Source organism: Mastomys coucha, unplaced genomic scaffold, assembly GCF_008632895.1.
Source record: "Mastomys coucha isolate ucsf_1 unplaced genomic scaffold, UCSF_Mcou_1 pScaffold6, whole genome shotgun sequence".
Lineage (NCBI taxonomy): Eukaryota > Metazoa > Chordata > Mammalia > Rodentia > Muridae > Mastomys > Mastomys coucha.
Window position 1 is genome coordinate 10,097,261 of NW_022196912.1, and position 22,862 is coordinate 10,120,122.

At 38.9% G+C, this 22,862-nt stretch overlaps 1 protein-coding gene across 4 annotated transcripts in view; it reads right to left on the minus strand.

The window, feature by feature from the left end:
- Positions 1–22,862, minus strand: part of Eml4 (EMAP like 4) — a 130,093-nt gene that overhangs the window by 23,162 nt on the left and 84,069 nt on the right. For all 4 annotated transcript variants that reach the window (XM_031356744.1, XM_031356743.1, XM_031356742.1 and 1 more), the window contains 11 exons: positions 16,248–16,371; positions 14,836–14,985; positions 11,028–11,097; positions 9,483–9,593; positions 7,993–8,088; positions 4,824–4,958; positions 4,537–4,672; positions 2,952–3,103; positions 1,561–1,686; positions 1,336–1,467; positions 618–685 (listed from right to left, as the gene is read on the minus strand). In XM_031356744.1, the coding sequence (XP_031212604.1) occupies positions 618–685; positions 1,336–1,467; positions 1,561–1,686; positions 2,952–3,103; positions 4,537–4,672; positions 4,824–4,958; positions 7,993–8,088; positions 9,483–9,593; positions 11,028–11,097; positions 14,836–14,985; positions 16,248–16,371 (1,300 nt within the window). The remainder of the gene's footprint in view (positions 1–617; positions 686–1,335; positions 1,468–1,560; positions 1,687–2,951; positions 3,104–4,536; positions 4,673–4,823; positions 4,959–7,992; positions 8,089–9,482; positions 9,594–11,027; positions 11,098–14,835; positions 14,986–16,247; positions 16,372–22,862) is intronic.

A 22,862-nucleotide genomic window follows, 5' to 3' on the forward strand; every position in this document is an offset into this window, starting at 1 on the left:
TTGTACCTAATCAGCAGTGACAGCTATAGCTGCCAGCAGAGACTCCAAGTCAGCACCATGAGCACGGGCTGATTGACTGCCAGCACTACTAAGGTCTTTCTCTCAAGAGGTCATTACCTTACCTTTGGAGTGCATCACTAAGACGGAGGGACCTCACAGCCACACAGATGTTAGAAAGTAGTTTTTAACCACATCATTTTAAATTTTTTTACATATATTTAATGTATGTGTGTGGGGATGCACGTGTCATGGCTGTGTGTGGAGGTCCAAGGACAACTTTTAGGAGTTGATTCTTTTGATTCTAGGAACTGAACCATTCCTAGAATGGTGTTGGTGGCAAGCACCTTACTTGCTGAGCATTCTCCTAGCTAATCCATCAGAGCAACTGAAAACAAGAACACAAAACAGGGCTCTGTGTATCTATTTGACACCTTTATTCAAACAGTATGGCTTCATGATTTTCAAACTCTTCTAACCTTATGCTTCATTTAGAGCTCAGGAAGTGGTGACTGACCAAGTACACAGTAGAGTATTAAGTGTGCTATATAGGACGTGATTTCCCCAACGATTCAAACATCGCACTATTTCAGATCACTCGGCTCACTTACAGACCCTACCTGCCTGAGTGTGTTCCAATGGCCACCACTGTACCGCTTGGATGAAAGTCTGCACAGTGTCCTGGTTCCTAGAGGAGAAAAGGACAGCCATTGGGGCTCAGGATAAAGGCTCCAAGGTTTAAGGGAACTGTCAAAAAAACAAAACAAACAAATAGACAAAAAACCAAAAACTCAAATCTTTAAAAATAACTTGTTTCAAATAAACAAGAAATTCTGGTCAGCTTTACTATAAACCAATGAGAAATGCTACATGGACAGAACTGGCAAAGGAACTGACTGGAGAGTGGAAACAAGTGATTGGCTTGTGGCCAGGGAGTGGAACAATACAGGTAACACCAAATATGGTACGAACTTCACAAAGAACTCATCCATTTCTTTCAGGGTAGAAAAGTGCAGTGAGAAAATACAAGGTTACCCAAAAAGAAGACAGGACCGTCTGTCACAGCACTCACTGAACCCAACTGTAACACGACAGAGGCTCAAGCACTTCATAATTAATGTTCCACAAATATACAAAATCTTTAAAAGTTTACCACTGAAACTGAGAGGGAAGCATTCGACTGACTATCTTGCTTCTTAACGTGGATTCATATTGGAACAGAGACCAGACATCTCCCCCTTACTCTCAGCCCTTTTACCAAACCAAAAGCACACGTTTAGATCAATGCTTCATCGAGTGCCAGTGGGAGGAGTCTGTGTGGGGAAGCTCTGCACTCACGTCCACAAGCCTGGTCCACTCCAGCCTGTGCTCCACTGAGTTCCACATGCACACCTGCCTGTCCTGTGCACATGTCAAGAGCAGATCTTTGAAGGGATGTGTTGCAAGGCCCCAGAGTTCATCTGTATGACCCTGGAAATGAAAAAAAAAAAAAAAATCTCTCTGTAAGAACCAAAATATATTGTTGAGAAATAACGTAGAAATCACTGGCATCAAACAGCTTACCTGTACTTCTATTTGGAAGCCATCATTAAATGTTCCCCGTAAAATAAAATTTCGTGATGTGCCTACTAAGAACTGTTCTGCCTTTCCCTCTGCAACTGCTCTAATTGTGCCATACTGATCAGGAACCTAGAAGAAATGAAGGTGTGAAGTTACCATAAACAGTGACATGTACTAATTAGTACCTGAACAGTACTATGCTCACAGCTGTCTGCAGTGAGAGTAATACAGACAGACTCTGAGGCTGGAAAAATGTGACGGTCTCAGCAGATTGTAATTTAATGTTCAATTACATTTTATTATACAGAAGTTATAATGTATTATTATCAACATTCTTTGCCACATTTATCATAATTATCTTTGTAGAACAGGGTCTCCCACATGCTATTCAAGCTTGTCAGTGATCTAACTTGCAGCCCACTTCAGTAAAGTTTAGATTTATACTCTGTATGATACTGAAAGTTATAGCAGTGTGGGAGAGGAAGAAGTTCTATCTAAGTTCATAAAGAATATGGTCTGGGTTTTGTTTCATGATCTTCTGGGCAAGTCACTTAGCTTAAGACAATTAATTTATCCATGACATGGGGGTAATACATTCATTCCTGATTGTTACAAGGACTGAAAGATAAAAATTACAGTAAATCAAAAAACAGCTGACCTTTTAATCTGTAGACTCTGTATTCAAGTACTAAATCATCCATGGAATGAAATACAGGGGTAAAAAAACCTTCTGTGTGTACTGAGTATGCATGTGTATACTGAGAAGGTATGTATGTATTGAGTATGTATGTATCCACCTTGCCTCTGCCCATCATTAATTAGATCTTATACAGGTCAGTAAAACACTTCCATAGCAGTCACACTGTATCAGGTGTGGTAAGCAATATAAAGACAATTTAAAGTTTAAGTCCACAGAAATAATTGACTACATTGGGTTAGGTACTTCAGTACCTACAGATTCTAGCATCTATGAGGAGACTGGAGACTCCCTTATAGATACGAAGGGATGACTGAATTATAAAGTATTACAAAGACCATTCACAGGTCTCTTTGTGAGACCATTTCATTGACACACTATGTGACACATGCTCAGCGTCCTTTACACTGATAACAGATCCCACAGAATGACTCTGAAATGGTACGCTTCTTCCTCATGAAGGGTTGGTTCTAAAAATGCCTCTGCTTATCCAGATCTGCCTAGCTTGTGTCAGACGTTGAGTTCAATTTCTTGTACTACACAATAAAGCCCTCAAACTCCACATTATTCTGTTTAGAGCAGAGTCCTCTGTGTCGTAACAAACGCTTTCCTATGGGGAGGGAATGAACAGTAGGAACCAGAAAAGCTATCTCAAAATGGGAGTTTTAGTTTTTAAAGGTCCCATTTCCAGCCTTACCTCGATTTCTCTTTCAAGGTTCAAATCATGATCCCACAAAATTATTTTTCTGTCTTTTCCACCTCCAGTTAATAGCATCCCATTTCTCATCTGACAAAGCGTAAACACACTGCCATCATGGGCTTTGATTTGTCTGTTGATCTGATATACACCTAATATGGTAAGAGAAAAATGAAAACACTAGAAATAACATTTTTTCTTTTTTCTTTCTTTCTTTTTTTTTTTTGGTTTTTCGAGACAGGGTTTCTCTGTGTCGCCCTGGCTGTCCTGGAACTCACTCTGTAGACCAGGCTGGCCTCGAACTCAGAAATCCGCCTGCCTCTGCCTCCCAAGTGCTGGGATTAAAGGCACGCGCCACCACCGCCTGGCACATTTTTTCTTAAACTTTAGTATCTTTCTGGAAAACAGCTTTAGCAGACGTCAGGGTGAATGAATACTCAGAAAGTTCACATTTTCCTAAACAAAAACCTAGTCTCTGCAAGTTACAGAAACATGGCAGGTATAGAGACTTAAGACTGAATCTAATCCTTTACATTTATGTCAGTAATTATGTATTCTAAAAATATTTTCTTAAAAAAACTGTAAGCTGCTGCAACAGTGATTCCTGTCCAGACAACAGGGTATATAAAGTGCAGGATCAACTTCAGTGTCATCTCTTGTCACAGTTTTGTGCAGTATTAGAGTAGTGTCACCAACAGGAAGGATAGAACTATCCAGTAAATTATCTGTAAAGCTGTAGCCAGGATCCAAGTCTCCCACCTCAGTGTCCCTGAAGCTTTGCAAAAGCCTCTGTAAGCGCAGTGTATGACAGTCACTAATAAACATTGAATTATTCTTTCTAGTCTACTGAGAAACAAAAGAAATTACATCATCTAAACTGAGTCCATGTTGCTTACTCAGAGCAGGGCTCTAGCAGTCGAGGGAGGCTAATGAGACAAGAGGACAGTCTTACCACCTAGGTAAAGGGCCCATGCAGGTGACGTGGAGAGTAGGCCAAATGGTTGGACTTCTGAGTTCTAGAAAGGGAGCCTAGCAAAGATTTAGGAGCGAGAAACATTTTTAAAATGTCTTTGTATGTGCCTGGTTTGTGCCTTGTCAATGTGTGGAAAGAATGCCAAGGCCTACCAACCAGTGGGGCTGGGAAGAAGGGCTGCAGGTCCTTTCTAAAAGCATGACCATGAGTTCTGCTCAGATACCTGTGAAATTTTATATATTTTAAATTAGTATGTATTTCTAAGTGTGTTCTCCCTCTCATATTAAACTTCTGTTCTTTTTTTTTCCTTTTTCGAGACAGGGTTTCTTTGTGTAGCCCTGGCTGTCCTGGAACTCAGAAATCTACCTGCCTCTGCCTCCCAAGCGCTGGGATTAAAGGCGTGCGCCACCATTGCCCAATTCATACTAAACTTCTGGAGGGAAGAGTTCTATATGATCACATGTAGAATATATGTGCATAATGAATACTTTCCTTAGGAAGGTTCTTTCTGGAGTTATCACGTTGCCCAGTGCAAACTGTCTCCTGGTTGGTAAGGGTGGAGCTGCAACAGCACATATGAGAATCATACAACGCTGAATGAGAAGCAGATACCTTTAGGGCCTTTCCCAGGTGGGGGTTCCACCGTAGTTTTGCTCCAGATAAGCATGACTCCACCCGAGTCTCCAGTGAGAACATCTCCATTCCCTAAGAATGCCAAACACTGAACGAATTTTGGTTTTTCATATTTCTACAATAAAATGAGAATTTTTAGTTTTTCTTTGGCATGGTGATTTTATGCTTAACCTAGAATAAAATATTACACACACACACTCACACGCACACACACACTCGCGCACACACACACACACACAATTATGTTATAACATTCTGATCCTTACCCCAAAAATTCCTTGTTTTCTTGTTAGTGAATTGCCACTCCAGGTCCAGAAAAAAATATGAGATTTGCCACATGTTATTATTGTATTTGCATCTGTTGGGTGGAATTCTACAGCCAAAACAACTTCGTTTGTTGTCTGTGAAAAAAAAGTGATAGTTTTAAGAGAATGCATATTCTTATTATTACCAAAATCCAATTAGAGTGCCTGTACAGTCAGGGAGCTGGTCTAGGAAATATGCCTTTTCTCCTGAGACTTATTCCTAAAATAAATTTGAGAGCAGAATTGTAAGTAAGATTTAAATTTGATATCTTTACGCTATTATAGCAATTATATTCTATAATATAGCTATTGTATTCTTTTGCTATTTATTTATAAGACATCTGTTAAGAATTATAGCTTACATCTTACATATTTGGGAAAGCACACTATGTAAGACACAAGAGCAATGTGATATCTTAAAGTTCCCAACCCCAGAGCTAGAGACAGACCGTAGCCCTTTCTCGTCACCTAGCCTGCACCTGCACTTAAGAAGTCAGAGTGGCGAGCTCTCTCAGCTTCACTTAAACGGAATCACAAGCAGTGTACTCCTTTAACGTTTACAGTATTTTTTTCAACGCTGTACTTGTGAGATCCATTCATGTTGATGCTAAATGTTGTAAAATATTCTTTGGAAAAGGATTGAGGGGGAGGAGGGAGAGGAGGGGAGGAAGAAGAAGGGGGAGCAAGAGAATGAATCTCCTGCTGACTGGAATTAGGGTAGTTCCACTTTTTTCTTTTTAGCTATTGTAAATAACACTGTTATCTGCATTCTAGTGAACAGATCACATCAACTGATTTCCACTGGGTTTATATACACTGGAGAGCAACAGGCTGTGTCAGCAAGTAGGTGCATGTTCAACCTTAGCAAGTAATGCCAAATAGTTTTCCGAAATGACTATACCAACTTACCCACACAGCAGCACTTCCATACTGACCTTTAAACTTACATAAAGTAGAAGTTATTTATCAGGCACTCAATTTTTATGATGTAAGCACAGAGAGTCCCCTGTTAGAATGCCGTAAGTTCAACAACACACCAGAGGAAGACAGGGGAGAGAAGGCCCAGGTATCTAACTCTAGAACCCAGTCGTTCTTTTTTTTTTTTTTCTTGGTTTTTTGAGACAGGGTTTCTCTGTATAGCCCTGGCTGTCCTGGAACTCACTCTGTAGACCAGGCTGGCCTCGAACTCAGAAATCCACCTGCCTCTGCCTCCCAAGTGCTGGGATTAAAGGCGTGCGCCACCACCGCCCGGCTGAACCCAGTCGTTCTTAACAAAATGCTTTTTCCTACAAAAGGCTTTCCTTTCTACTCAAAATAGGAACAAATATTCTGAAGTTAAAAGTCTTAGTTTTACAATGACCAATTCTGGCAATGAACATCTAGGAGAGTTTGAGGAATCTGGATGAGAGAAAAGAGGGTAAGAGACAGGCACGAACTCTGGTCTTGGATGACTATAGCGTCCACACTGGGAAGCAACACTGGATGGGACTGGGTGAGACAATCAGGAGACTGTGACATGTTATTCTTGATTTGTGGTAGAGGACATTCATATACAATGCCTGGGAAATCTGAACCAGAGATGTGTAACGTGGTATATTTTGACAGGAATACCCTCAGTGGAGGGCCTGAAACAAAGCTCTGTACTAGCAACATATCTGGAAAGGTGGTACAGAATGGCCAGTGGGAAAACCAAGACTTCACCTGATAGACATAACTACAAAAGAGAAAGCACTTATAGATTTCATTTTGCTGCAACTTCCCTACACATCAGTGGTATAAACTATACAGAATGGTAGTAGCCAAAGGGTCACCTGTCTTCACTTATGTTTTTAAGGTGTGAGATTTTCTGACAGTGAATTTCAAGTACCATCAAATGTACCTTGCTTGCTTTAGAAGTTACAACAACAAAAACCCACTTTTAAGTCAAAAACTTGCAATTTATCAAAAATAACCCCAACAAGAGAGACAAGGAGCTGAAGCAAAATGTATTCTTCCTTTATTTACTTGTTAATCATGTTTATGCATATGTGTTTGTGTGAATGCTTGCACATAAGTGCAGGTGCCCATGGAGACCTGATTTCCGGAGAGCTGGAGTCACAGGTGGCCCATGATGTATGGGTGCTGGAAGTTGGTCCTCTGCAAGAAGAGGACCAGTTAGTTCTACCTGCTGAACCATCTCTCCAACCTTGGAAACGTATTCTTCTTTAAAGATTTATCAAAGCCCTCTGTAGCCTTAACATTTCTGCCCCATGTAAATGCAGCTGCGATGCTAACTTACAATCGATCTTCTTACAAGCCAGGCTGAGCCACACCATGCTATTGCAATATTCCACAGCACTCATAAATTCTACAATTCCTCTAAATGTTATGGCACTGTCTATAATCATTATATAAAAAAAACCTTATGCGCCCTCTTTGCCTGCTTTCTATTGACTGTAATGCACACTGGAGTGTATTTGGGGAATGGAGTTTATATGCTTTGTAATTGCCTTATTGAAAAGTAAGTGCCCTTCCATTCCAGGCCTAGGACTTTATTTGTTTTCCTGCCAAACTTAGGGGGATGGGTCCTCTGCATTTTGATTTTGTGCCTGTGGCTTTGTACTGTTGAAGGTCTCAGTTCTCTGGACTCTCCTTAGCATGTATGTGACTCCTTTTGTAGTGTCACAGAGGTGAGATGGCCGACCTGACTCTTATTCTCAATAAGTGATCTGAATGAGCAAGAGACTAAAAAAAAAAAAAAAGAAAGAAAGAAAAGAAAACCTTATCATTTTTATGTAAGACCTTCAGTTATATCAAACATATTCTTAAGGGTGAAACTTTCTTTTAGAAAGCTTTAAAGACTGACTGAAAAACCCAATGCATGAAACAGCAGCTAAGCAAAACACTCAGTTTAAGTAGGGACTACACTCAGTGTTTTCTGAAATATGAAACTGTTCCATGCCAGCTCTTATGGTTTATCTAACTGTACTGTTAATGTCACAGAATCTGATAAACTGAAAAAATAAAAACAAAACCCTGATAAATATGAACTGTCCATTGACTCTTAACCTGGATAGGTGTACATTATAAATCCAAATACCTATCAAATAATGAACTTTAAAATGCAATATCCAAGGTTTATTTGATTTACCTTTATTTCTGCTACTTTTGATTTTTTCTGCCAGTCCCATACGGTAAGCATGTGTTCATTGGAGTCATCAATAACGCATAGATGAATACCTGAATCCTAAATAAGTAAATTTGAAGAAAAAATGCTATTATTAAAACTAATAGTGAGATAATGAAAAATTTGTTAAACTCCTTCTTTGAGACAAAATTAAATGTACTATTTACAAAAACTGTGCTTTTTTTTAGAAATACAGAAACACGTTAACCTTCTTCCTATGTCCAGCTTTGCTCCTGAGCTGACTCCCAGCAGCCAGTGAGTCCCTCTCTCTGAGGCTCTCCTAGCCCCTGCACTTCCTTCTTGCTGTTAGGAACACTTAAGGCATTCTCCATACAGGAGCTGCACAGAAATATACATAGCTCCATGTCCTTCTGTTTGATGAACTGTGAATAGTGCGATGAAATATGCTAAAATTAAATGATACTTTAAAGTCCAATGATTTCAGCTTTTATAACATACTTGGTTTACATTAACAGGAATAAATGAGAGATGAAAATAAATATTTTTCTATCTTATTTTTTTGAAACCACCTTCATTCCCACAGATTATGTAAGTTTAAGAGAAGGAACTATGGATGATGTCAAACAATTTATTTCTAGTAGTATTGATAGTATATGCCTCAGAACGACTCTGTAACAGACACTATGGTGAAGCTAGGGGGCAGCACTTGCCTCTTTGCCTCCCCCAATTGAAATGGTCATCAGAATTTAGGAAAGCTACAGAATGACATCAGAAAAGATTATTTTATAGAAATGAAATGTCATGTCTGAATTACCTAATAAGATGAATGTCTCCTCTGACACAAACTGAAACTAAGTCATGTCTTATTGCTTATTTCAATTTCCCTCCACTACACTGGTACCCTATCTCAGGAAAGACAATGTGCGGGTTCAAATTGAGTATGGCCCCCACAGTCTCTGAGTTGAATGCTTGGTTATCAGGGAGTGGTGCTATTAGAAAGGATTAGGAGGTGTGGCCATATTGGAGGGAGTGTGTCACTGGGGGTGGGCTTTGAGGTTATAGAAGCCCACAGCAAGCCCAAGTCTTTCTCAGCTGCCTGTGGAACCAGAGATAGAAACTCTCAGTTACCATGTCTGTCTGCATGCCACTATACTCCATGCCATGATGACAATGAATTAAACTTCTGAAACTGTAAGCATGCCCTAATTAAATGCCTTCTTTTACAAGTTGTTGTGGTCATGATGTCTCTACAACAACTCCATGACAGCAATAGAACATTGCCTAAGAGAGACAAATTAAATATAAATATAGTATCTTGATCCTAAATCATAAATCTAATTTAATGCTTTAATCAAATTATAATACTAGCTATTGAACAATAGCTATGTTGGAAATAATTTCCATCTCATTTTTGGATGGATACACGAACCCATACATTCACAAAACAAACTCAGGCTTAGATCGCTTACTTTAAAAAAATAACTGTGACTTACTGCTTTTGAAAAATCCAGGCATCCTACTCCACGCTCAAAAGTTCCAAGTCCAATAATGTGCAGTGTGGTAAGACTTACTGAATCCCACACCCTGACATGGGGTTGCAGAGGCTGCAAAACATAAGACAGGTCTACCATATCCAAGTGGTCTTGCCCCATTTTTGTTTGCTTGTTTTTTTTGTTTTTTTTTTTGTTTTTTGTTTTTGTTTTTGTTTTTGTTTTGAGACAGAGTCTCACTATTATGTAGCTCTAGCTATCCTGGAACTCACTATGTAGACCAGGTTGGCCTCAAATTCACAGATATCACCTGCTTACGTCTCCTGAGTGCTGGGACTAAAGGTGTGTACTACCACATCCAGCCCAAATCCCAGCCCAGTAGTAAGAGAAAAACTACTAAATTTAGACATTCCTACAAAGAATATACTTTTAAAAATATTTACTTATTATTTTATATGAGTGCTCTGTCTTTGCACACACCAGAAGAGGGAATCAGATCCCATTATAGATGGTTGTGACAAGTGGGTGCTGGGAATTGAACTCAGGACCTCTGGAAGAGCAGTCAATTGAATAGGTATGTTTTCCCCTCATACTATGAAAATGAGAACATGTGATCACACAGCAAATACTTTGGATATTTAATGTTTCACACATGATTAAATGTATGCCACATACAAAATCATTTAATCCTTATAATCTGTGATATTTGGAAATAAGTAGACCAAGATATAGAGACTGTAAAAGCCACTAAAAGATGGATTTAGAACTCTAATTGTAATGTACTCTATTAGCTAGCTTAATTAATTAGCTAGTATGCTAACTAATACTTTGCTACCTTTGAGATAGGATCATAAAATTGTATCCAGGCTCATCTGATTCAAATAGTCCTCCTGCCTGAGGTCAACAAGAAGTAGGTACTTGCGCACGCCTTTAATCCCAGCACTTGGGAGGCAGAGGCAGGTGAATTTCTGAGTTCGAGGCCAGCCTGGTCTACAGAGTGAGTTCCAGGACAGCCAGGGCTACACAGAGAAACCCTGTCTCGAAAAACGAAAAAAAATAAATAAATAAAAAGCAGCAGGTACTCAGGTGTGGGTGACCATCCTTCCTTGATACTTCACTTTTAGTATATTATCTTTATTCTTAACATAATGTACTTTGAAAAAAATGAATTATCTACTTACTAAATTCTATGGAAACAACCTTTAAAAGAATATGGAACTGGAAGGGATCTTCAAAGCCTTTTAAAATAAAACTCACTTGCAGCTTTTCTTTGTAGAAACTGGACCCAAAGAACATCACGTGCATGTGCTAGTCAAGTCATCATCAATACTCACTATTGATCTCAGAAATGAGATGATATATAAGACAACTTAGTGAAACTGAATAGTAATTGAAACTCTAAGTGTATCCAAGTAGTATTCTAACACATAAAATCACCCCCCACACCCCGCAGCTAATTCTAGAGATCCTCTCCTATAACTTTCAGGTAGTGAGATAAGGCAGTTGGTCTTTCTGATAACAGGGCAGATACATGAACTGGTTGCTTACCCTTCCATCCTTATCCACTCCAGCTATCTGTCCAGTTGCGATCCTAATCTTGTCAGGATGTATAGCAAGGCTAAAAAGCAATATTTATCATAACTTTAAACACAAAACAGCATAAAGGGACCTTTGTATCAGCATTTCTTTTTTAAAAAATTTATTTATTTATTTATTTATTTATTTATTTATGTGAGTACACTGTAGCTGTACAGATGGTTGTGAGCCTTCATGTGGTTGCTGGGAACTGAATTTTTAGGACCTCTGCTCGCTCTGGTTAGCCCCGCTTTCTTTGATCAGCCCCACTCTCTCCAGTCAACTCAGTCCCTGCTTGCTCCAACCCAAAGATTTATTTATTATTATATATAAGTACACTGTAGCTGACTTCAGACGCACCAGAAGAGGGCGTCAGGTCTCATTACAGGTAATTGTGAGCCACATGTGGTTGCTAGGATTTAAACTCATGACCTTTGCAAGAGCAGTCAGTGCTCTTACCCACTGAGCCATCTTACCAGCCCTGTATTATCAACATTTTTTAAGCAAATATTTTTCAGGCTTAAAGCCATACCTGATCTATTTATTTTTATTAGTAAATTAAGCAAGCTTCTAATTTTCTTTTTATTAATGTTAATAAATTAATGGAACAGTGAACTCATAGAGAACATATATTCATAATTTGGTAGAGTAAGAACAGAAACCATTTTCATCTATTCAAATTATCTTTTTAGTCCCTATACTTAGGCAAACATCTTTACATCATTTTATGAAGTTCAGTATGGTCCAGTGTAATTTTCATCTCTTAAAATTTAAGTATAGCTTCATCTTACACAATCTTATATGAACTTAACAATTCTTTAGTATTTTAGGCATTTCTACTTTTCTACAAACAAAACACAGCAGTAAATATCTTCTAATATAATTTTACTGACCTGTATCTATTTCTTAATGTTAAGCTTTAGTAAATCTAACCCAGAACAATGAAATGAAATGAAATGGAAAACACTGTAGCCTGCACTCTTACCATGGTGCACACAAACCCAACCACAAAATCAGTGTGTGTGCCTTCCTGTGTAGGTGTGCAAGCTAGCCTGTGGTGTGCAAGCCAGCCTGTGGTGTGCTAGCCTGCCTGTGGTGTGTACTCCTGTGTAGGTGTGCATTCCTGTGTAGGTGTGCAAGCTTGTTTGGGTGTGTGATCCTTGTGTAGGTATGCAAGCCTGCCTGTGGTGTCTAAGCCTGTGTAGGTATGCAAGCCTGCCTGTGGTGTGCATTCCTGTGTGGGTGTGCATTCCTATGTGAGTGTGCAAGCTTATGTAGGTGTGCATTCCTGTGTAGGTGTGCAAGCTTGCCAGCGGTGTGCATTTCTGTGTAGGTATGTAAGCCTGTGTGGATGTACATTCCTGTGTGGATGTACATTCCTGTGTAGGTGAGCATTCCTGTGTGGGTGTGCAAACTTGCCTATGGAGGCTGGGTGTCTTCCTCTGTCACTCGCCACCTCACTTAAAATATTTGCAATAATAATTTTCACTACATTTATTTACTTGTGTGCAAGCCCAATATCTGTGGGTAAATGCATGCAGCCTGTAGAGATCAGAGTACTACTTGTGGGAGTTGGTTTTCTCCTCCCACATGTGGATCACAGGTCAGGTTCTTTGGCAAGTGGTTTATTTATATGTGGGAGTGTGTGTGCACGTGCATCCTCCATACAGTTTGCCATATTCACCTTTACTCACTGCCTCCCCTGCCTTATTTTTTTGACCCTAGAGCGTGCTGCTTTGGCTCCACTGTGTGGCAGCCAGCCTGAGCATGGCCTGTCTCCATCACAGTAACAGACATGACTGTGCCCAGCTTTCACACTGCTGCTACTAAGGATATATCTCAGGCCCATATCTGCACACAAGCTTTAACACTGAAACATTTAACATTTCCCTAGCTCCTGATGACAAAAATTACTGTCTTTACATCCCTTTCTAGAATCTTTCTATATTATTAAAACAATTAATATTTATTTATGAAGAGAAGGCATGTGGCAATCAGAGGTAGACTGTACAAGTTAGTGTTCTCCTACCCTGTAGGTTCTAGGGATTGAGCTCAGCTTGTCAGTTTGGCTCCCTTGCTGAGCCATCCTATAATCAAGGACTCAGCTCAACTGGAACGATTTTTTGATCTTGCTATATACTGCTAATCATTTTCCAGAACAGTATTAATTTGTCACATGAGATAAAAATATTCCAAATTTCTATAATTTCTCCATGATAAGAATTGTATCTTCTGAAATGTTTCAACAATTTGGCATATAATATCAGGTTTTCATTTCTAAGGAGGCTAGTGTTTACTAATACTTCTCTTTTATCTTCTTAAACAAGTTATATCCCGAATTGAGATTTAAAAAAACCAAAACCAAAACCAAAACCAAAACCCCAGCAAACCCTCTGGGGGCTGGAGAGACGGCTCAGTGGTTAGAGAACTACGGCAGCTGACGACAGTTTCCAGTTCTGGGGGATTTAACATTAACACCCTTACACACGTATGCATACAGTCAAAACACCAATGCACATAAAATAAAAATAATTCAGCATTAAGAAAAACCTCTAGCACATTAACATTTTTGCTGTATTTAACTCTACTTTTTTTTCAAACAAAAATTTTAAATTATAATTCTGCACTAGGTAATGAATGGCTCCAACATCAAAAGCTACTTAAAAACTATTAAAAAAGTCTTTTTCCTACCTCCACCAATTAGAAGAACTTCTCTAACTTTCCCTTAACCTTGACTTCTGATACTGTTAAAAGATAACTGTGATAACTTCTTTTCATAGGCAACTTTAAGAAATACTTCACACAAATGGGAGTCAAAATAATATTTTGCACTACTTTCCTTGGCCACAGGAGTGAGAGCACACTTGCCTGTCTGCTCTTTACCATGTGCAGGGTGTCACCAGGCTGACTTCCACACTCTGACCTCCACACAACACTATAACGAGCACCCAGCTGAGACAGACATGAGACGCTTCTCTTACTCTTGTAATAGTGTATGGATTCTGTGTGTGCGTGCATGTGTGTATATATAATATATATATATATATATTATATATACATTATACATATATATACATTATACATTATATATATATATACACACACGCACGCACACACACAAATATACACAAATATAAATGTATTTTTACCTTTTCTGAAGGCTATCATCTATGTACTATCCTAGCATTCATACATAAGAGAAATTCTTATTTAATTATCAGAACAGTGTAAAGCAGCTAAGCTTTTAAATGTAAGAAAACAATGGATTCTAGTAACATCTGACTGAATTATCTAAAGAATAGCAAAGCCCAAGCCTAAGGATCTAAAAGTAGCCCTGCTCTTACAGTCTGATGCCACACTGCATACTTAGAATCCCATTCAGGTTTTGGTTTCTCTCCTTCTAAAAGGTAAATCTGAAACCCAAAACTTATCACATAGAATAAACCCTTAATAAATACTAAGTAAATGTACAAAAACCTATTTTGAGAAATTCATAGCATCTAGTCTGTTCTACATGGATCCCATACAACAGACCAGGTGGAAAGGGATAAAGACCTGAAGCAGCAGGGTAGATTAACTGAGATTTAGAGCACTGTATTCTACTGCTATTGATACCAGTGTTTTGAAGAATGTTAATGACTTATTTACTTTAAAAACAGAGTGCATAGAATACCCGTAACATTATTGCTTATAGCCTAAGCTTCCAATGATGACGACAATGACAATGACGACTATGGTGGAGCTAGACAAGCACAAGGATGACAGTGCTGTTGATACTCACCATTTTACACAGTCTGTATGACCCAGGTAGTGTCGCTGAGTCCTCTCCTCATAATTAAAGAGGACCACCACGGAGGCGATGAAATAAACTATCTCCCCCGTGGGAAGCAGGCACACGTTCGCCCGACAGTCCTTTCCTCGATAACCGTACCTTGAATGGAAAGTCAAGGCTTGAAAGCAAGTACTCAAGGTGTTCTAGAAGCCATGGAGGCAGAGGAGAGGAGACTGGACCAGAGCCAGGACACTCACATTTCCCTCTCCTATCCAGACCTAAATCTTAAACTATATTTGCCTGAATGTCCATATTCCTTGGACAAATATACTCTTAGTTCCTAGCATGTACCAAGCATGTACTAAACAAACAACTCTGACCAAATCAGAAGTGGGGCCTGTAAGGCAGTGTGCTCAGAGGAAGAGTACAAGGAGATCCAACTTACAAAGCACAAAGTGGGACCTAAGAAGGCTCATCCAGGAAATAACAAGTATGCTGGGCTTAAAATGAGAAATAAGGGATAGTTACCCTCTGTTTGCTGTACAGAATAGCAATAAAAGCCTGTGCCAGATTCCAGGACTGGTGAGCTTCTTCTGCAAGCTAACTTAATTTTGTCCAATGTAAGGGATTTAAAGAGTGTGGGGAGCACAGAACAGAGAATGAGGTCACACAGCTAGTTTCTTTCTTTTTCACGGAGTTTTTAGCATCCCACATGAGATTTTCCAGGTGGAATCAGGAAAGCTCAGTAGTAAACTATTGTGTGTATCTGAGCCTGTCAGAGAAGTAGTCAATTTCAGAATTATAATCATCCTTGCCAATTTGAGCTCTTAAGATGATTCATAATAGTTAAGTGGTAGTACCTTGGGAAGCTAAGGCAGGAAGACTCTTGGGATATAAGGCCACCCTAGGCTACAAAGTGAGTACAAGATTACATAGGAAGCCATGGCAAGACACCATGGCTCAGAACAAAACAACCCACCAAAAAAAGGATTCACCATTTATGATACATCATTTCATAAGTTATAAATTGTCAAATCAGTGTTTTAAATGCTTACAGTAGTTCTGAGGCAAGTATTAACCCTTTCTAAAAGAATTTTATGGTTCACAGGACAAGTGCCGAGCCAACCGTCGGCCACTGTCCTTCCAGTTCCAATCTGGAACCACCCCTGCCGAATCACTGCTGCTTGTTGCAGAGCTGGGATGCTGCTGTCCTGTCTGGATTAATTCTGATGATTTTAAATTGCTATTAGCAAAATATAAACAACACATTTCAGAGATCCTGTTTCCTTTTTAATTTCTCAAGTGCTTAAGTTTGTTATGTTTTATTCCTGGCTTAAGGACAATTTGATTCATTAGATAAGCAAATTTTTATTAAACTTAAGACAAAGCAAATAGATTTGTTTCCTGTCTGTGAAGGATACGCCCACTCCAGTTTGAGCTTCTCAGAAGGCAGTTCTGTTCTGATGTCATCATAGTTGTCAACATCCGAAGGAATGAACATTGTAATTGGCCGACCTCGCATAAACATTTTAATATATTCTCCTTCTGTTGAAATATAAGACAAAGATTAAAGCACATATAATTATAGGAAAGTAGATTATTGATACAATGAAAACATGACAAGAGTAGCTGTCAAGAGTTTTCCAATGTATGTTTTTTTAACATATTATAGAGCATATATAGAAAACAAAGTGATGCTATTAATATCAGTCCAAGAGAGTGGAAGCAAAAATCAAAACAACAAATCTGCAGCCGTTTGTTTTGTTGGGAATAACTCTGTTCATCCAAATTTAATTTATTTGTCTACATATTGTCTACAAGAAGCTAAAAAAGCTCAAGTAAAAAATGGAAACCTTCATGACAAAGAATTCTTAACTTGCAAGGCAGAAAAAAATTAGACAGACAACATCATGTTTATCACACTATTTAATCAACCCAAACAACAGACCTTGAAAATTAAAGAACCTCTGCATAAACAAACAATTAACAAAGTAAAAACAAATTATGGAACAGGAGACATGACTGCAAATCATGTATATAATATATAATAAGGTGGTTAATCTAAACATATAATGGATGCCAGCTCAATAGTAAAAAACAAACCAAGGCAACCCCCTCTTTTAAGTGCATTTAAAAATGGGTAAGTACTCGAAAATACTTCTTAAAAAAAAAAAAAAAAAGACGGGGCTGGAGAGATGGCTCAGCAGTTAAGAGCACTGACTGCTCTTCGAGAGGTCCTGAGTTCAATTCCCAACAACCACATGGTGGCTCACAACTATCTGTAATGGGATCCCGATGCCCTCTTCTGGTGTGTCTGAGATCAGCTACAGTATACTCACATACATAAAATAAATAAATCTTTAAAAAAAACAAACATAAAAATAGTCAACAAGCAATTTGAAAAACCATGCAGCATTAATAGTAACTCAAGGAAATATGATTGAAAACCACACTGCATATCATTCCAGACCTGCTAGAATGATTAAAAAAACAAACAAACAAACAAACAAAGCATAGATGAGGGTAGGAAAAAGAGGGTGACTGTGTATGCTGCCACAATGGAAATGCAGGCAGAGGCTCTTTAGAGAATTCAAATACAATTACTGTGTCATCTGGCAATCCTACTACTGGATACTTTCCAAAAGAATGTTAAGTCCAGACCAAGAACAGAGATCAACGCTACCTCTCACATTCACAGCAGCACTATTCCTAACAGCCAACATCTGCAAACAACGGGAAAAGATGTGGTATATACATCTAAGTAAGCCAGTCACGGAGAAACAGCTACTGCTTTATTCATATGACATATTTAAAATAGTCACACTCATGAATGAGAGGAATGATAGCAAACAGGAAATGAGTGACAGAACGTCAGCCAAGAGAGTGGAATAAAAGCTTACATCTACCATACAACATCACACTAGCCAACTAAACTGCATGATTTAAGACAGCAGATCTCATGTCAGGTGTTCATACCAAAACTCAAAAACCGTGATCTTGGACCACCATGAGAAAAGGACTCACACACTTCTTAAAGTTAAGATAAGAGGAAGCTAGAGCTATGCAGGGACACTTCTCACCTCACAGCTGTGCCTTCAATCAGCCTCGTATCAACAACCAAATTCAACTATAACATAAACATTTTTCAAGACAGTGAGAAAATAGTCTTTCTCTTGTTACTAACACCATAGGTTCTGAAACAGCTTTTGTTTACATAAATCAATAGTTGTTTATAAGATCTTCAATAGTCTCGCACTAAAACATTTTTACAAGATGAAATAGAATCAAATCAACACTGATTGTGCATTTCTTACCAAGGAAAACAGATGGAAACTGGGCATGGTAGGCATGTCTGCAATCCTAGCACTCAAGGGTGGAAGCAAGAGTCACCCACAAATCCAAGGGTGACCTGGTCTCTACAACTGAGTTTCACACCTATATACTGAGACCTTGTGTCAAAACACAAAACAGTGGGAAAAATCCACAGATGGAGTTGTTCATTCCTGGAAAAACCTAAAACCAACATCAACCCCAACTATCTCTGCCCCTAGCATCCTAACGACCCACATACAGATAAGCCACTACATGAAATGGTTGCCAAAGCTAAAAGGGAAGGAGAAAGAGGCTGGGCACAACAGGACAGGAATGTCTAGTGCTTACCAACTTGTCTGACACAAAATGGAAGTATGTCATGATCAACCAGAGGCTAATGTGGTCTTAGTGTCTATTTTTTTTAAAGATTTATTTAGTTTATGTATACAGAGAGTACGCCATTGCTCTCTTCAGACATACCAGATCCATTACAGATGGTTGTGAGCCACCATGTGGTTGCTGGGAATCAAACTCAGGACCTCTGGAAGAGCAGTCAGTGCTCTTAACCACTGAGCTATTTCTCCAGCCCTTAGTATCTCTATTAATGACTCAATTTACCTAAGAAAAACAGTGTGATAATCCAATATGCAAAATTTAGTAGTTTATATAATGTAAACTATGAAGAAGAAGATAAATTTCTTGTGGAATGTCTGCTTGTAACCGTTACTTCAGATTAAAAGGCTGCCCTTATTGTAGATGAGAAGTTCAAGTTATTTTTATTATTATTATCACTCATAGTGTGCTTAGTCTTAGAGTTTGATCTAAGAACAGGGTAAGACCTCCTACACTATGGTTTTAACAACACAAGATGCATGTCATTATTACTTTTGAATCTAAGAGTAGCCTTAACTTCCTGATGATTTTTAGCATGGCTGAACTTTGATGATAACGAAACGATTACCAGCTGTAAACACCCCCTTCCAGACTCAGTTTACCCTTGGGAGTAGTGGTGAATCTATTCTTACAGGTACTGATCTGTGATATAATTTCTTTGGTGTTTTTTAAAAGAACATCAAATTGTTGAGTCCATTTTTAAATTTCTCCTAAAATGTTTGATCTGATCAAAGGAGTCCATGATCAGTGTATTCTGAATAATAAATGACAATTACTCCAGAAGGGAAGCAGAACTGAAGGAGCTGAGAACGCCATTCACGAGCTTTCCTGAGCTGTTAGCAGAGAAACCAATTACATCAGACAACAAAGGAGCTGGCGGTGCTCACTTTTTTCTGCTAGGAAATAAAGCTGGCAATGTGTGAAAGGCTTTGCCATCTGAACTGGTGGCACACTGGAGGCCATATAGAATGTAGGAACATGAACACTTTCTGGCACTGAGAAGAAAGCAATACAATACTTAATGAAAGAAAGACTGGCTGGGACTTGAGTCCCAGTTTATTTTCTAATAGCTGTGAGACCTGGGTTCACTTTCCTAGCATATAAAATGGTAATACTACTACTTGGAATTATGATTGAACAAGTTAATATAATATGAAACATAATTTGAGGCCCTTGAGAATATTTACTTTTCTTCCTTTGAGAAGGATGTGTAACTTTTATTCTATTCTGATACAGGGCTTAGCTAAGTAATCCAAGATATTCTCAAACTTGAGTGCTGGTTCTACATGTATGTGCCACTGTGTGTGGCAAGCAGTGACCATTTAAAACACAGTTTAGCAATTTGCTTATGTTTAATATCCCATTTAACCTCTGTATAAACTTTAACGTGGCCACCCACGGGATAGTAAGTACACCAACATTGTGATGATTCTACCACATATACTTTAAAACCAAGGGCCACGAACTCAGGCATCTGTGTGGTCGGAAAATGAAAGTGAGACAAGTGGGAAGTGACAGGTTGACAGGTGTGACGCACAGGCACAGTCCAAGTACCAGTTCAGGGAGCGGTACAACTATAACTTCATTTTCCCAGAGAAATAGCAAACCAATAATTTACTGTGAACTCTCTCAACTGTAAATGTTTGTTTCTTTGAAAGTGTGACAGGATGAGAGAGACTGGGTGACTCAATACATGAATGAAAACAAGAAACACCTGCCTGGCCAGCACACAACTTTAGCAAACAGTCCTGTCCGTGGGAATGAAACACAATATGAAGATGGAGCTCTTTTCTCCTTAGCAACTGGTGTTCTTGCTGCTGCTGCTGCTGCTTTCTTGAGACTCTTGGTTTGTTTGTTCCTTTCCTTTTCTCTCCTTTTCTTTCAAGACAGGGTCTCGCTGTATAGCTCTGGTTATCCCAGAACTCACTATGTAGACCACACTGGCTTGAACTCACAAGGATCTGCCAGGTTCTGCCCTCCAAGTGCTGGGATTAAAGGTGTGTACCACCAAGCCTGGCTCTCCGGCTTCCTGATCTAGGGCCTTCCAATCAGTGCTCACTTTGCTAGAGCGGTACTTTCTGCTCTCATCACTGTGAACTCAATAGGGAAGAAAAGCTGAAAAGCTTGAGTTGAGGAACTTGTCTAAGTAAGGTTTGAGATCAGTAACAATAATAACAAAGGTGTTGTGGTTTAGAAAATGAAATTAATGACCACTAACCCTCATGCTAGCAAACAGAGCAGGTGATCAGCGCTCAGCAGGGAAGCTGTTCACTGAGTGCAATGAGTATCTACTATGATGCCACAGCTAACATGTCTAGGATCCAGAGTGCCCTCCCTAGTGTTCATGCTAATATATATATATATATTGGTAATTGAATCTGATCAGTGACAAAGTCATTTAACTACAAAGACAATTCTGTGGTATACTGTTGATTAAAATTATTCATTTTTTGACTCTTGCACAGACTAGGGACTGAAAAAAAAATCTTAAGAGTTCATCGAGTCCAAGTCTTACTTTTCAAAGAAGGAAATATGGTTTAACCAATTTCAATAAATTTTAAGTCTGCATTCCAAAATTATGTTATTTAGACTTAGAAATATTTTTATTCTAAAACTAGGTTCCAAGCTTAGTGTGATGGAACACACTTTTAATCCCAGCACTGCACTCAGGAGGCAGAGATACGTGGAACTCTTAGAGTTCAAGGCTAGCCTGGTCTATATAGCAAGTTTCAGGCCAGCCAGGGAGGTACATAGTGAGACCTTGTTTTAAAAACAAACCAACCAGCCAGGCAGTGGTGGCGCATGCATTTAATTCCAGTCCTTGAGAGGCAGAGGCAGGTGGATTTCTGAGTTCGAAGGCCAGCCTGGTCTACAGAGTGAGTTCCAGGACAGCCAGGGCTACACATAGAAACCCTGTCTCAAAAAAACAAAACAAAAAAAAGAACAAAAACAAAAAAAACCAAAACCAAACAAACAGAAAAAAGGTTCATATCTGCATCTTCCAAAATTAGTCACAGATCCACCAAATGGCTGGGATGTGGCATGAATGATATCGGGAGTGTAAAATATATACAGAATTGTTTTTTTTTTTTCTACAGCTTGGTTTATTCCTAGACGTAAAGAGATTTAAAAACAGAAACAGTAAAACTGCACAGGTTTAGACTGCAGTCACTTGTGTCATAGGTGTCACTGCTGAAGACCTCTGAGTTTCTAGAGTGCTGACAGCTTCAGCATCTTCTCCCATATATGTCTACTTTAAGAAATGTGAGCATGTGCTGGAGAGATGGCTCAATGGTTAAGAGCACTCACTGGCTGTTCTTCCAGAGGTCCTGGGTTCAATTCCCAGCACACACATGGCAGCTCACAACTCTCTTTAACTCCAAGATCTGACACCTTTACATAGATATGTGTGAAACAGGCAAAACCACCAATGCATATAAATAGAATAAAAATAAATTATTCAGAACCCTGAGCATGGTGGTAGATGCCTACAATCCCACATTTTGGAGGCTGAAACAAGAGGATAGGAGTTTGTGGCCATGTGGTAACACACTAATCTTGGGACCAGAAAAGGTATATGAGACACCACTTCAAAACATTTTTTTTCCTAGTTTGCAATTTTTAGAATTAATTTCTTCTAAATTAGAATTTAAGTCTCAAACATAAGCAAAATACAAAGATGCATGGTGACACTAAATTGCTATGTAAACAGGAATCTTTACTCATTTTCAGGTGTTTCGTTACTAGCAATTCTGTCTACAAACCATACAGTTAAAACCCAGAAAGATAAATGAGATGCTGGATAAAGGAATTCTGGTTTTATATTAGAAGTTGACAAACTTCCTTTTTTGAAGACTTCCTAGAACCAGCTAATGACTCAAGTGTGTACCTGTGCACCATGTGTGCACAGAAGTCCTGGGGATCAGAAGAGGGCACTGGATCTCCTGGAACTGGAACTCTAGGTGGTCATAACTTGCCATATGTGACAGGAACCAAACCCAGGTCCTTTGCAAGAATAAAAGGTGCTCTTAACCACCAAGCCATCTCTCCAGTTCTGACCAGTACTATGAAAGTAATGATATTTTAAAATTCAACAAACTAGGTTGGGTATGTTGCCGTATACCTTTAATCCCAACATGCGGGAGGCAGAGGCAGCCTGGTCTACAGGGTATTCCAGGCCAATTAGTTTAGACCTTGTCATTAAAAAACACAAAGAAGAGAAAAGGTTCAACAAAATAATGTTATGTATAAGAAATTTTTTAAAATGTGTGTGTGGGTATATGTGTAGGTTGTAAGCAGTGGTGAATGACTTTAATCCCAACAGTCTAATC